This window comes from Saccoglossus kowalevskii, chromosome 3 (assembly GCF_978046115.1).
Source record: "Saccoglossus kowalevskii chromosome 3, keSacKowa6.1, whole genome shotgun sequence".
In the NCBI taxonomy this organism is placed as follows: domain Eukaryota; kingdom Metazoa; phylum Hemichordata; class Enteropneusta; family Harrimaniidae; genus Saccoglossus; species Saccoglossus kowalevskii.
This window is the reverse complement of record NC_140643.1, coordinates 40,334,092-40,350,556: the sequence shown is the minus strand read 5'-3', so window position 1 is coordinate 40,350,556 and position 16,465 is coordinate 40,334,092. Positions and strand designations below refer to the sequence as shown.

At 37.9% G+C, this 16,465-nt stretch overlaps 1 protein-coding gene across 1 annotated transcript in view; it reads right to left on the bottom strand.

The window, feature by feature from the left end:
• Window positions 1–681: 681 nt before the first annotated feature.
• Window positions 682–16,465, bottom strand: part of LOC100371786 (store-operated calcium entry regulator STIMATE-like) — a 33,471-nt gene continuing 17,687 nt past the window's right edge. Inside the window, exons 2-6 of the mRNA XM_078012562.2 lie at window positions 15,952–16,000; window positions 13,495–13,590; window positions 6,041–6,275; window positions 4,615–4,698; window positions 682–4,387 (exon numbers count right to left, since the gene is read on the bottom strand). Coding sequence (XP_077868688.1) covers window positions 4,154–4,387; window positions 4,615–4,698; window positions 6,041–6,275; window positions 13,495–13,590; window positions 15,952–16,000 — 698 coding nt within the window. The 3' untranslated portion in view covers window positions 682–4,153. The remainder of the gene's footprint in view (window positions 4,388–4,614; window positions 4,699–6,040; window positions 6,276–13,494; window positions 13,591–15,951; window positions 16,001–16,465) is intronic.

The window sequence follows — 16,465 nt, the reverse complement described above, 5'->3', positions numbered from 1 at the left end:
AATAAGGATTACATTAAGTTACCAAAAATGAAATAATTTTGAATAAACACCCCAAAAATAATGGATCTGCCTTAGTGTGCTCTGCACACAAAAAGGTACTAGCAGTCACATTGAATCTTATTGAACATCCATCATGTTTCAATTATGCAGTTTGAAAAATAAATCCATGAAGTTCTGAAGAAGTAATGAACACATGGAAAGTAACCCGATCAATTAGTCACTCGACTGTGTCAAATCAATGGCTAATAAAATTCTATGACCTTCAGAACCATAGAATGTGAGCTACTGATGCACAAGTGTTACAAAACAAATTTCTGAGAATGAACGAAATAATAGTCTTTATAAATAATACTACATGTATGTGAATAAATAATTTCTGTGGTAAAGTCATGCAATTCTGAGGGTGTTGGACGATCAGACAAAAAAAACTGTATATACTGAAAATGCATAGATTTGATTTTCATTTGTTTTCTTACAGCAAATGGAGATAACATTTTCCATCTTGAAATTAAAATATCTATTCAATAAAATAGTAGTTTCCATCATCTGAAGTAATTTTTGCGAAGTAGGGAGGGAAGATGCATGAAATAGTGGTAGGGGCAATTTTCACTTAACTAAAAAACAATACAAATTAATATAAGGAAATAAGAATTGTAAAATGTTGGCAATGACTTGCACATATTTAAAATATGTCATGTAGACTGTTTAACAGCTTATACAATCCCATAGTTTCATTAAGTATTATGAGGAAAACTAAAATGGGACAAAATAGAATAGGTTTAATTGCACATGCACTTGGCAAGGTAAAAATAAATTGCATATATCAAGCAAATAGTTCTAACTTAAGAATACATAACTGCGCCCTCGGGGTATTTTGTATTACAATATCTATTCCAATAAGTACAATGTATAGTTTATAAAAAATCTGCATAGGGCACATGGTTGTACTCGCAGTAGTGTGTATCAGTCTATTTTTGTCAATCACATGTTAATTCCTCTATCAGTTTCACCACTGCTACTGTGATGTCAGTGCTAGTTTTGATAGTGAAATTGACATTTAATCAACTTTGGCTAAATTTGAAAAAAGTTACATGTTGTCAATAAAATAGTCCCTGTTTATATTATGGGCACAAGATATGACCTGATGTGTGATGTATGTGTTAAGTTTATACTTGACTGGTCGAGGCATGTATGAGATATGTAGAACTGCATTCATTTGAACAAGATGACTGCCAGACAACATCTTGAATTTGATGGTGACAAAAATGCACATGCATTTGTACAGTGTAAGTCTTTAACCTTGATCAGTCCAAGCATGTCATAGATGTGGATCTGGGACTGTTTGAAAAAAAATGGCTAATAGTCGGCCATGTTGAAACCAATTCGAAAAAATAAAATGAAGTACATCACAGCCCCATTGTGTTTATTGTGGCCTTAAAATGGCTGCCATTCAGCAATCTTGAATTGAATCATGATATATAATGGATAAAATGCCTGATGTTGTGTGAAGTTTGAATTTAATCAATCCAAGCTTGTGTTAGATACTGTTGGATATGGACGGTAGAATGGAGGTCAATCAGGTCAACAGGGACTAAAAAGTCCATATATACTTGTTAACATAGATTTCAAATTGTACACTAGCTATAACACAAATCCAGTGTGCTCACTTTAAATCAAATAAGTAACATGCTAAAATAAATAGTGAATACAAAGGATTATATATGGCATAAATTGAGAAAAAGGGTGAATACACTATATTGGACATGCACAATCATGAGAAGGTACTTTGGATCAATTACAATGGCGCAAGAAGTGTAATTAGAAGAGTAATTAAGCTATAACAAAAAGGGATTGTGATGAACAAGCTCGTACTGATGGCACCTGAAACGAGCAAAAAGTAGCACCACCTGAATCTGTACTGTAATCACTGACTAAGCTCAGAAATAAATTATTTCACTTAGACATGAAATGGTATCTCAGAATTACTGATGAGCATATTGTACTCTAGTATAACTTATAATATAGACAAAAAAATTATACAAATGTAAATGTTACAAGAAGCCTCTAGTATATCCTTAAAGCTAACGAGAAATTTATTTCTCGCATTTAAAAATAGCGTAAATAAACAAAATATTGTTTTAAAGTTATTTGAAATAGCATAAATGGCAAATAGTCATTTCCTGATTGGGAACAGCCTCAGATTTAGATTTATTATCATAGTTTTGTACTGGTGTTAAACTAAAGATAGACAATCTTTTTGACTTTCTTATAAATATATATTCAGACTGAATGACTTTATTCTATTTTATTTAAAAAAACTAAAATGTTTATAATTAGGCAAAAAATCAAAAAAAAAAATCAAAGCTTAGAACTCTTGTGTGCTCTGAGAATTGGAGGTACATGAATCAGAAATAGGGTACATTCAAAATTACTTTTCAAACAAGAAGCCTGGTGACTAAAATAACTCTGCAATGTGACACACAGTTTATAATACTGGTACTATTAAAGAAACAATAGCAGTGAACATTGTTTGTTAAAAATTATTATAACCATAAGGGGAAGACCAAATCTAAAAATAATGCTTTAGATAAAATTGCATGCACAAAAGTATCCCTACACAAGGCTATATCACATAAAATGCCATGTGAAAACCATTAGTGAAATTGGTCATGTGAGAGGGGCCACTGTAGAAAATTGTGACACTGCGCACACTATTATTTGAAGTGACACATAAAATGCCATGTGAAAACCATTAGTGAAATTGGTCATGTGAGAGGGGGCACTGTAGAAAATTGTGACACTGCGCACACTATTATTTGAAGTGACACATAAAATCATCAGTGAGAGACTGTTAGGGAAAAGCTTAGCATCTCAAGATTACAACATGATTTCACCCAGTCCATCTGGTAATTTGTCATCTTCCCTAATCCCTGAGGTTTGCTTGACAAAACTGGCGCCCTCTGGAGACCTGGCGACGTAACCCAGGTGTCATCTTTTTTCACCTACAAGTGATTTAATGTACAACAGAGCATTTATGCAACAAGTTTAATTTAAATCAGAGATATTAAAAAATTGTCTAATTCATGGAAAAATTTAAATCTTGTATGTTTAATAGCCCAGAGTATCTATGTACCAAGTTTCATTGAAATCTGTTGGATGGTTCTTGAAACAAGTGAAAATGGCTAAAATTGGCTAATTAATATGAAAATTAGATAATTAATAAGCATGGATGGCAACTATAAAAAAAATAAGGTCTGCACATTACTAGTATTCCAGATCATCTATGTACAAAGTTTCATTAAAATCTGATGATAGATTCTTGAGATATCAGTGGAACAAAGATGCATACACACACACACACACACAGGCACACTAACTGCAAAGACTCTTATTATGTGATTTGCTGTAGGAGTCAAAAAAGTTTGCTTCTAAGTCTGTCTTTTTTCATTTTTCAGTATTTTGAAAGGAACTTGATCAAATCAAATCGTGTTTTGAAATGTCATGCTTACAACCCAGGAACAGATCAATTAAATGTGTTGGCCTTCTGTAAATTTGTTTGGCTACACTCGTCTTTTTTTAAGCTCCATGCTCTAATACAAACATTTCCATGAAATTATCCCGATATAATTACGTTTATCATTTCGTTTGCCATAAATTTTCATACCAATTTTTGTTGTAAATTTTTAACTAAATAGACATAATTTCTTCTTGGCTACAGAGCTGAAAGGTGACAAAAGTTGACCATGGCATTTAAATAGTAATTTTGTTGCTGTTTTCATAATCAGTAAAAATGTAAACTAAAACTGAGAAAGTGTATTCAGAATGAATCCTCAATTATAAAGTGTAGACTTCAGACAATCTACTAGTAACGCAGGATTCTATGTAAAAGACTATCATGTAAATAAAGTTAAATGGATCAGGCATGAAACAATAGTACTGCTACATCTATCACCAGCTTTGAAAATACAGATCTGAGTATTTCAATGAACCAATAGAAATAAAGTCTATCCTGCATATATACTGAAACTTTAGTGAGTACCCAGACATATTTTTTTAACTCGTTCTGTGGTTGAACCTATATTGATGGCATCCACTGAATTTAATGTAAGTACACTTCTCGCAATAAAAATGTTTGATTCACACTAGCTTTCCATTAGCCAGTTTTCTGTGGTATTAGTTTATTTTTCACATCATCACTGCTGGCGTACTTGTCGTCATCTACAGTGATCAAAACCTCAGACTCTGACCCATTCTCACTGTCTTTTTCATGGACTTGACGTGAATATTTTACCGATTTTGAGCTGCTTTGTGGAATAAGTTCAAACTCAATTGTTTTCTTTCTTCTCTTTCTCATTAGGATATTATCCACTACCCAAAACATGATGGCCTAACAAAGATATAATTCATATACAAACACGGTTAGAAAATCTTGTAATACATATACAAAACCTACCGGTACATCTTTTTATTAAGAATGAAACAAGTGACGAGGGAAAGAATTCAAGCTGCAGCAACAAAAATTGGGGTTTTCGTTTAGCATTTGTACAATGAATATTGCAGGAAAACTAATAGATAATATGCATATTGTATTGTATTTCACAATTCAGTACTTACATTGACGACAAATGGAATAATTAACATAACAATGGCCACCTCTAACCGAGGATCACGAATAGGAGATAGTATAAACTGTCGCACCTGAAAATAAACAGAGAAACCTTAAAATTGTATACACCTTTAAGGTCTATTACACAATGCTTTAGAGGGGAACCTTCTAAACCCTGGGATTGCACCAAAGAATCATGGGACACTATTGTTTATGTTGTTTACAATGTAAGTCTATCTTTTTTTATCCATTGTAATTTTAATCCAGAAAGTAATCTGTTGTGAGATTAGGCTTAACTGGAGATGCCTCTTTATTAAGAGTTGAAGCACAAGACAACAATGACAAAACACAAGACAAAATAAAATGATTAACACTGGGTAATAAAGTAATCTGTTCTTTACATAAACCTAGAACATTCTATCTACCATACTCAAACAACTTTGCACCCAGAGTACTTGGCTCCCTAAAGGGTGGACACTTAGTTGGGCACCCCCTCCCTCTCAAAAAATTATCAAAATGACAATTTTCATTCAACTTGTGGCTGTTTACATCTTTGGAGGAAATAAAACATTGTTTTATAATTTGAGTTGCATCGTGATTGATTTTTCCACATAAAGCTAAAATTTCTACATTTTTACAATGTCGTACACATTTTATTACAATATTTTGTACGTGTTATCAGAATTTATGATGTTAAAATTATCCTTAACTTCGTGGTCAAATGTTTTTAATCATATGCAAACTCTCAATGCAAGCAATTTCCACCCTGCAACAACGTCTAATAGCTCAATCTAATACATGTAATAACCAATCAGAATGCTGTGTCATAAGCAATTTTCTGGGAATTCCTGAATATTGGCAATGCATTCTTTTTAATGCAATGCGGAAATGAATTACTAATGATGAAGTACAATCTGTTGGCACTGATTTTGGCCAAAAACGTTATGATTCAAAAAGTAAACTCAGTGTAGAAGACTTAGTTCACCTTTGACAGATGTCAACAGGTCATTGTCGAATGGTAGTTTACCAGTTCATAATCATTTCAAGACAGACACTATGAATGTTGTAATTATTTGAAAAAAGTAAAATGATGTCCAATGACCAGGTTCCATTACTTGATTGTCTTTTTGGAGTATTTTGGGAGGGACAGCGCTAATTTGAACTGGACTCCAGAAATAGAAAATTAGGGGTTGGGCGCTTGGTCGAGCATGGGCGTTATTAAAGTCTGTCTAGTACAGTATGCATATATTTGTGAAAAGCTGATATATTAGAACTGTACATTTTGTATGATTGTTGAAATACTATGGTTTAGTGTGTACATTCTGGTAAAACAAAAATGAAAGCTTTGAACATATATACATTGTACTAAACTATATTAGCAATGTGCCTCTAGTACATGTACAAAGATATTATTTTAACAATATAAACACTCACCTCATCCCAGAATTTAAACTGCACTAATAATGTAATAAGTACTTTTTCTATGATGACCACAAGAATATAGAGTCCACATTGCCCAATCCAGGCATTACAAGAAGGTGGTTCACCATATTCACCAAATCTCAATGAATAGCAATGTTGACTTCTCACAATAACCTGGGTGATTGTTAAACCAGCATAAATAAAAAAAAGACCTACAGTGGAATCCAGTAAAAAGTTGATGATGTACCTGTACAGACAAAATACAGAATAATATTACCATGTTGTAATCACTGAGATAAAGCTGACACTAAAGGTATCATGTATGTATAATTTTGATCAAAATTGTTACGGATAATTACCAGTGCATTTGTATGCCCTTGGATATATTTAATAAACAATTGTCTTATTTAATTCAATAGTAATATCAACATAGAACACATTATCATGGATATGTATTGTCGCATACGACTTATTTACCACTTCCGTGTCACTGAGAATGTTCTAGAAACGTACTGTGTCTGGGTGGAATATTCTAGATTTTTTAGATAGGTAATAGAACACTGTAGGAGGCAATAGAAGGTAATGGAACATTCTAGAAATTTATAGTAAATTCCAAACTCATTATGTATGCTGATGTAATGGTCTATTTGTAAATGCACACCACAACAAAAGTAGAGTAAAAAACACATATTTTTATTGCAAACAGAAAACTGAATAAAATTGCACTAACTACAAAATACAAAACTATAAAAATACAAGACTGTAAAAAGGCTGGGCAGGGGGCCCCTTCGGTCGGTGGGTACCAAGGTCACGCAGGACCAGGGTCACACAAGGTCAAGGATTTCCTGCAAGAGCCGAAAATTTGGGGGGTGGCCATGAAAATGGCCGCCGCGCCCTTTAATGGGGGGCAGGATGGAATCCTTAGCCCAGCCACTCGACAAAAGGAGCCACACAGGTAGGATGAAGGGGTAGGTGGTGGGATAGCGAAATAGAGCCAGCGAAGCGTAGCAAACTATGAATGAATGGGGAACAAAGAAAATCTAAGAAAAGAAGTGACGCTACGTGTCGAGTGCAAAATAAAGACTGATTGGCTGAACAATGTTGACCAAAGGAACAACTCCCTGGTGGACAAAGGTCAAAGGTGACTGAAATCGAGGGGCATGTTGCTTAGTGCATTTACAAAAATAGATTTGACACTGCAAATCTCCACTTTGTAAATGCACACCACAACAAAAGTAGAGTAAAAAACACATATTTTTATTGCAAACAGAAAACTGAATAAAATTGCACTAACTACAAAATACAAAACTATAAAAATACAAGACTGTAAAAAGGCTGGGCAGGGGGCCCCTTCGGTCGGTGGGTACCAAGGTCACGCAGGACCAGGGTCACACAAGGTCAAGGATTTCCTGCAAGAGCCGAAAATTTGGGGGGTGGCCATGAAAATGGCCGCCGCGCCCTTTAATGGGGGGCAGGATGGAATCCTTAGCCCAAGCGAAGGGCATGAAGAATGAGAGTGACCGAAGAGACCCCCATGAAGTAAGTATTAGTAGGTAGGAAGGAACACTCGGCCCAGGGGACATGCAAATGGCGACCTGGGGGAGTTGGGGTCCTGGGTGCCAGGCAGCTGTGCAACCCAGGTGGATGATGGGAATGGACTGCGGTCCAGTTAAGAGCATGAACATGGTGACAGGGGAATGTTTGTAGGGAGGAATACACTGTGCTCTCGACCTACGCTGTCAATGTATGTGGGAAAGGAGGAAGGAACACTCGGCCCAGGGGACATGTAAATGGCGACCTGGGGGAGTTGGGGTCCTGGGTGCCAGGCAGCTGTGCAGACCAGGTGGAAAATGGGAATGGACTGCGGTCCAGTTAAGAGCATGGTGAAGGGAATGTTTGTAGGGAGGAATACGCTGTACTCTCGACCTACGCTGTAAATGTAAGTGGGAAAGGAGGAACACTCGGCCCAGGGGACATCTAAATGGCGACCTGGGGGAGTTGGGGTCCTGGGTGCCAGGCAGCTGTGCAGCCCAGGTGGATGATGAGAATGGACTGCGGTCCAATGCAGAACAGGCACAAGGTGAATAAACACAAGAATACACAACGCAAGTTATGAAAACAATGTACTGAATCATATCGTGATTGTTAATGTTTTTTAAAAGCGAGCCACAAAAGCCAAACAGGTGTTTGGCCGAAAATAGATGAGTTACACGATTGACAATGCTTGGAATGCCTGTCTCAAAAGCTGTTCAGGTGTTTGAATGTAAACACGGTAGCAATTACTAGACCATCTACCAAGCGTTTGAATGAGGTGGTCGGGCAGATGGACACTTGCTGCAGTCGTAGCTGCTCCGATGCGAAATGAATGGCCGGCAAAAAGCTGGGGTTGCAGGCCCAGTCTGGCGAGGAGAGTGCGCAATGAAGTCGTAAACACATCACGGTTAAGCGGAGTTCTTTCAGGCAGCAAGAACAATGGGTCATTAGGTGTAGCATTCATACTTTTGCGAACAGAGAAGAATTGATGAAGTGTAGATGCTGGACATGACTGGTTGTGTGTAGGGAACAAACGAAGTTCGAACCCTCGTCGAAACTGGTCGGTCTTTGAAGTTTTTATACGAACTGATGCACAATCAACCTGTCCTGCAACCATGATAAAATTGACGTCACCAACGCAAAGGTTAAGTTTGGGATTGAAGGTTCTTGCATTGCATGTCAGTTCGCTGCAGCGAAGAAAGCCAAAGAAGGCGAGCAGGAAAGCTGTTTCGAGCAACAGGTCAAAATAAGGCCCGAAAACGCCATTACGAAGTAGGGCGCATAAGCTCTTTAAGATATCTCCAGTTATTGGCAAGCGTGGCCGAGTTGTGGAACCTTGCAGGCGGTGAATCCCTCGAAGCACGTGTTGGAGACGGAGGTATGGTTGACCTTGAGATGTTGTCAATGGGTTTGGGAGGCCTCCCACAATATAGTGATTTCTGATTCCCGCCAGGTAGACTTTGATTGTCATGAATTTGAGATGGAGAAATGTCGCACAGTGAGCGACAAAGTAGATCAGAATGTCCTCGGAAATTGGTGGGTGTGTAGAGGACCGACCCTGGATGCCAAACATGGCAGTGAATCGGAACCATGTACGTACTCCAGTAGAATATGTTCCGAGAGTCCTTGTGCTGAGTGATGCATGTTGACAAGCCGCCACTGCTTGATTTAGCCGAACATTACCACGGAGGGAATTTGGCATGGAGTTGCACTGGCTGTTGGGGCTGCCTCTCGAAATCGTTGGGCCTGGAAACGAGAAAGAGAATCAGCAATCGTATTAATTTTCCCTGGAATATGCTCTGCATGAAACATAAAATCGAATGAAGCTGCAGTGATAACGAGGCGTCGCATAAGTTTCATGATGGCTGGTGATTTTGATCGACCCTTGTTGATGATATGAACTGTTGCCATGTTGTCGCAATTGAACAAAATTCGTTTACGACACCAGTAGTGGCCCCACAAAATAGAGGCAACGACGATTGGGTAGAGTTCTTGGAATGCAATTGATAGTTTGGGGTCGTCGAGTGTTAGCTCTGGGGACCAGCGTTCATGAAACCAAAGGCCGCGGAAAAAACCACCATGACCGATGCCACTGGCGTCCGTATATAGTTGCAAGCCTGTTGCTGGTGTCAAATTGGCCTCAAGAAACATGGAAACCCCGTTCCATTCAGAGAGGAAACTGCGCCACATCAAGATATCTTGTTTACTCTCAGACGATATTGTGACATGGTGGTGTAATTTTTTGACCCCTTTTGACAATTCGATTAGGCGAGAAATGAAAGTACATCCTGGTATGATGACTCGACAAGCAAAATTAAGGTGGCCAAGAAGACTCAAAAGTTCACGCTTGGTACAGGTTTTGCGAGTGAGAAAAGTATCGAGCAATTTGCGAATACGAACAAGTTTATCCTCGGGTAAGCGAGCTTGCATTTCAACAGTATCCAGAGTGATACCAAGATATTCAAGAACTGTTGATGGACCGACTGTCTTGTGTGGTGCTAAAGGGACCCCTAGGCGACGAAATATAAGTGTCAAGACCGCCATGGTGCGGTCTGCGTCAAAGGTAGGTGCATCAACTGTGAGGAAATCATCTAAGAGATGGAAGATAGTGTCAATGTGATAGTTGTTATGCGCAATCCAGCATATAGCAGAAGAAAGGTTGTCGAAGATCTTGGGGCTAGAACGTGATCCAAAGGGAAGACGAACAAAAAAGTAGAAATGTTTTTTCCAAGAAATTCCATAAAGGTGCCAAAGTGAAGGGTTGATAGGAATCAGTTTGAATGCATCCACAATATCGGTTTTACATAGCCATGCACCTTTCCCTTTCCTTTGAATAGCAGAAATGGCATCGTCGATTTTAACATATGACAATGAAAAATCATCTTTATCAATTAAATCATTGATGCTTGGTGTATCAATATTGTCACGTGGTGATGAAAGGTCAACAATTAATCGTTGTTTGTTTGAGTATTTATTTTTCACGACACCAATAGGGCTACAACGATATACCGCAAATGGTGGTGTGGAAAAAGGTCCCATTAGGTAGCCTTTCTTGACTTCTGATGCAAGATGTTTAGAGACCACTTCAGGCTGACTGCGTGCAGAAAGAAGGTTGGGACATATAAATGAGGTTTTTGGTAGGTCCCTGATTCCTGTATCAAAACCATCTTTTAAGCCACTAATGAGGTATTCCACAAAAGACTGATCTGGGTGAGATAATAATTCTTGGGCAAGAATATCAACATTTATAGGTGTAGACACAGATGTAGGCAGTCAGGCTTTAGTTTGATTGTTCAGTGACTGGCATGTTCTGTGTGTTGCATTGTGGTCGGGAGAATGGCAAACGAGGCACACATGTACGTAAGAACAATTATTGCGTTTACAACCAGTCAAAGAATTAAAATTGTTGCAAATCTCTTTTCCTTGATATGAAACTCGCTTTCTTCCATTCCTGTCATGAGTTTGGGAAGGCTGTGCATTGTTGCCGTTAAAGTTTGGTTTTTTGCCTGTAGAAGACAACTGACGACAAGCCTCCGTAGTATGAGTCACGCTGTTACAAATATTACACGTATTTGCCTGAATCCCCCGCGAAAATAGAGGTGAACAAAGTAGTGTCTCGACGTGACCAATCGACTTTCACATTGTGGTTCAAAAGCAGCGCAGCAGCCCTTGCCGAGAATGCACGATGGTATTCGTAAAACGCCAGTCCTTTAAAACCTCTAGACATATCAATAATGTCTCGTTGGTAAATGTCAAGTTCGATACGGCGATCTGCATAAACATCGCAGATTACATTTTTATAAATCGAAAATGCAAGAATGAATTCTTGAATTGTCAGAGCGCGAGTTAGCCTGCTGTCTTGAATCGGTTTCAAAGTATAAGCCTCATCGCCCACGACTATGTGACGGTGACCGTCAGTTTGAGTGTAGCCTGGAACGAGTAGACAAGCAAGATTAATGTCCTTACCTGCCAAAATATCACGGCGGATAGATGGCGACACCAGTTCAATACGAGGTAGTTGATCTGACGCTACTCCGCGAGATCCGAACACATTGCTGTGAGATGAAAAGTTCTCAGTGGGATGTGCGTCGATGGGGCTGCTATCGTGCCATTGTTGTCTGTGCGTCTCCTCATTAATTATTGCGGGAGCCTGTCCGATGTTGCGTGGCGGGTGATTTAAAGCGTGATCGGCAGAAACGATGTCATTTGTGGCGTTGCTTTCAACTATAGGATTATTTCCATGAGAGTGATTATGGTGGTAATGCGTTACTGGATTTTCGGGCGATAGGTTACGTACCGCGGTATTTTGGGGTGCCGTAGATTGAGTCTGTTGTTGAAACATTCGCGTCAAATTAGAAATAGATGACTGCACTTGGGCCTGAAATTCAGCAAACATATCCTTAGTAACAACTGCCGCACCGGGAGCCGAGGCTTGAACATTCTGGGCAGTAGAACTGTCCACATTTGGGCGAAGTTGAGTAATAACGCTTGCAGTATTATTCCTTTGTTCCGTTGCTAATTGATCCGGAGTTCTTGTTGCTGAACGCGTTACTGGCCGAACGTACGGTGCGATGTGTGAAGTAGCTGATTTCTTGCTGGGACGACCTCTTCTAGGCATTATGAAAGAAATTGATCTCGAGCGGGAGACAAAAGATTTGATTTAAATTGACGCAGACTGAATAGAGTAATAGCGAAATAGAGCCAGCGAAGCGTAGCAAACTATGAATGAATGGGGAACAAAGAAAATCTAAGAAAAGAAGTGACGCTACGTGTCGAGTGCAAAATAAAGACTGATTGGCTGAACAATGTTGACCAAAGGAACAACTCCCTGGTGGACAAAGGTCAAAGGTGACTGAAATCGAGGGGCATGTTGCTTAGTGCATTTACAAAAATAGATTTGACACTGCAAATCTCCACTTTATAGACAGCGTGGGTATATATAGGGGAGTTGTTCAGCACTGAGATCAGATCGGAGATCTCGTTGAATTGTATTGGAGTTTAAGTATCTAGTTATTGGAGTAGTGGAGTTTTACCGCGTTATTGTACCGGTACTTGATGTTTGCAGAGTATAATAATACCAGTAGCAGTTGAAACCTCATCTGTTGGCTCCGTGTTCGTATTTTATCATCGCCGCCAGGGAAGTCTTTCTGTTACTGTTGCCATTTTGGTATTTGAACCATCACACCTGTACTATACCAATTACGGTAATATTACGTTGCGTGTGACATGTATGGAATACTGTGAAACACATCTATCTAGCTAGCATATTGTTTTAGCTAGTCCCTATTTCGAGATGTCACTAAATTAAAATAAAGTATATTCTCACAAATGAGATTGTTGGCATTTTAGCTAAATTAGGATTCTGTTCATTCATATATTAAGTCAAATTCACTCAAACAGTGTGTAGTTATTTCATTATATTTTACAGTACATCAGCAAAGAACTCAAGAACACTTCTTATTTCACATATCAGGAATATATCAGCAAGAAACATACTGTCTTATTTCACTTACCATGTACATGGATCACCATGGAATATATCAGCAGAGAATACATTGTCTTATTTCACTTACCATGTACATGGATCACCATGGAATATATCAGCAAGGAACACATTGTCTTATTTCACTTACCATGTACATGGATCACCATGGAATATATCAGCAAGGAACACATTGTCTTATTTCACTTACCATGTACATGGATCACCATGGAATATATCAGCAAGGAACACATTGTCTTATTTCACTTACCATGTACATGGATCACCATGGAATATATCAGCAGAGAATACATTGTCTTATTTCACTTACCATGTACATGGATCACCATGGAATATATTAGCAAGGAACACATTGTCTTATTTCACTTACCATGTACATGGATCACCATGGAATATATCAGCAAGGAACACATTGTCTTATTTCACTTACCATGTACATGGATCACCATGGAATATATCAGCAAGGAACACATTGGCAAAATGTATAACTAATGCACCCAAGGCTTGTTTTGATGTGTCATAAAACCTAAAAAAAATACAACATATTTTCTTAATTAACATTACAAATGCACCACCATGCTTAGCAACCAGTCCATTCATTGACTACCATGCTTGAAATAATACAATTAATAGAAATTGAAAAACTGTTGCAGACCCAAGTACACTAAAAAAAACACTTGATCTCAAAAAGTGTCATTGCATGCAGTCTGTCATGTCATGTCAGTACATCACTAACTAATAATTAACTGAGAAATCTCTATTGTATATTTTGGCATTATTTTTGCACAACAAACAGTCAATGTAGTAGTTTAGCTCTAATAATCCTGGTAAAATAAAATAGTGACCGTATTACAGTACAGACGTCATATCTAATATTTATATCAGCAGGCTAATAATACTGATGTAAAAAAATATTTGTGCTTTGATTTTTCATTCTAAAATACATAACAATTATTTCTTGTCCACTACAATAATGCCGGTAATACTAAGAGTAATCACAGCCATATAAATTTTGTGAAAAGTGAAACAAATGTACAAATAATATGAACAAATTAACAAAATTACATGCTAATTTGTAAGAAAATTAGCCACCATCTTTTACCAAAATCCTGGAGACAACAATGAGAGAGTAATTGCAATGTCATTAACTTATATTTATTCCAAGCAAAATCAGTTGACAACATTCCATTTGTCAGTATAATGACACAGTACAGGACTACTACTACCGTATTACCCTGGGTACGCGCCCCTCCCTGGGCAAGTGCCCACCCCCTGTTTTCACAAAAGTTACGTGTTGGGGACATCCTCGGTTAAATGCCAGGGAATCATCATCTTTAGCCAAGAAAGGGGTCAACAATAAAGTTTTATTTGTCAAAAACGAACGTGTTCGATTTATTTAAATAGTGTGTTTGTTACGGTAGTTCTCTTTTTGGAATGTGTGGTGGCCCTGAAAAGGGCCACTTTATTTGTGTTTTTACGTAAAAACTCATTGGAACTTAACGACGTAAGATGAACCACGCAGCATGTGGCGCACACGTTCTGCTTTCTCTTCATTTACGATGAATCCAATATTGCAACGATCCATACCTTGGTGAGTGGTTTGAAGCACTTAGCCTTGGTTTCAAAACGTAGTATTTCGCTGACTGTGAATCCATAACGGGAGCTAGTACGTTTGAGACATCACGTCGTAAACTTGCTACTTTCTTTCCATCCTTCATCACAGCTATGGCATTACGGTCATGTGGATTATTTTTCTGTCGTTGAAGAAAAAACATTTTGCCGACCTCAAGTCCATTACGATAACCATAATGAGGCATGCCGACGATGGGAACTTGTTGCATCATCGTTATTTTTGTAATTTTGTCACGTGTGTGGGTGCGTGAATAAATCATGTTAATGAGGTCGACCAGAGTTTATTTTCAGTCTGTTTTTTATGTATCGCCATTTGGATATGTTTATGTATTCGCAATAGTTTGTAAACATTTCACATCAGTAATAAAAGGTTTATTTGTTTCATAACCCTGTCTGCTATTCTTCAGTAATTACGATGCGATGTATCAATACGTGCGTGAACAAAATTATACTAATGAGGTCATCGCCATCTTGGATTACAAGCGGTAGTTTTTCCCGGCCGTTTCGACTTGCATGCACTGATCACGGTTACTAAAAAAGTAACCGTGCATTGATTACAATACTTACCATACTTTGTAGCCAATTTCAGTGAGTACTGTGAAATACTTTATTTTCGCTGGAATTAATTTTCGCTGAAAAGGCTTTTTGGGCCTTTTGCTTGGAATTTATTTTCACTGATTTTGGGTGAGTTCAATGTGAAATATAGGAAAAAAAGTATATTCGCTGGATTTTATTTTCACGGAATCATCTCTTCAGCGAAAATAGCGAAAATAAATTCCAAGTGAAAATAAAGTATTCTACAGTAATACAACTTCATTCGCTAACATAAAACAAGTTTTATTCTTGAAATTCGACCCCGTGTCTTAGTGTTCTCACAGTTCTTGACCGAGTGCTCATGTTTATTGAAACCTCGCATAAATTAAGAAATAAGTACGTGTACAAAGTGTACGAAAGCATTCCTTTATTTGACCTTATCATACGATCACAAAAACAACTTTTTAAAATATTTTTTGGGGTGGTTCTCGGGTAAGCGCCCACCCCCATTTTCCCCCGATTTTGTATGTTCAGGCCCCTGGGCGCGTGCCCGGGGTAATACGGTGTATTTACTAGGTATATGCATCATAAATGCCTGTAATATGGCGTTTATGACAACATTTACATGTGTATTTAACTTTTCCTGAGTAGAGATATTCAATAAAAATCATCTCTTGTGAAATTAAAACTGTTTACCAGCCAAGTAAAAATGAAACCTTACCAAATTCTCCAGGGTCTTCTTTCAATTTTAGGTTCTCGAAGACGTTTCACTGCAAAGATAAATACAAAATTAAAGCCGCAAGCGGCGTCACCGGGGCCCAAGCTGATAAGATTCTGTTTCATAATTAATGTGGTCACATGTTAGACAATCAGGTAGCTTGAATTATCAGTAACATGAGGTCGAAATGAAGTTGGTACCATGTATTTACCTGGTTTGGTTATCGAAATATGGTTTTCAGGATATATAATAAGCCATGTTCTTATGCACAATAATGAGATTACATAATCATATATAGCCATTTCTAATGTCAGTTACATCTTTCATTCAATGTCTTCATAATGACACGAGTTACATGTCCTGCTCTGCGACTGTGTTTTAGATATGACTGCTTTGCATATTAATGAGTTCACATGACCATATATGGTCATCTGTTATTTTAATCAAATCTCTTGTTCACTGTTGTCATAATAACACAGGATTCATCTTCCTAACTGCAACAGTGTTTAAGATATAA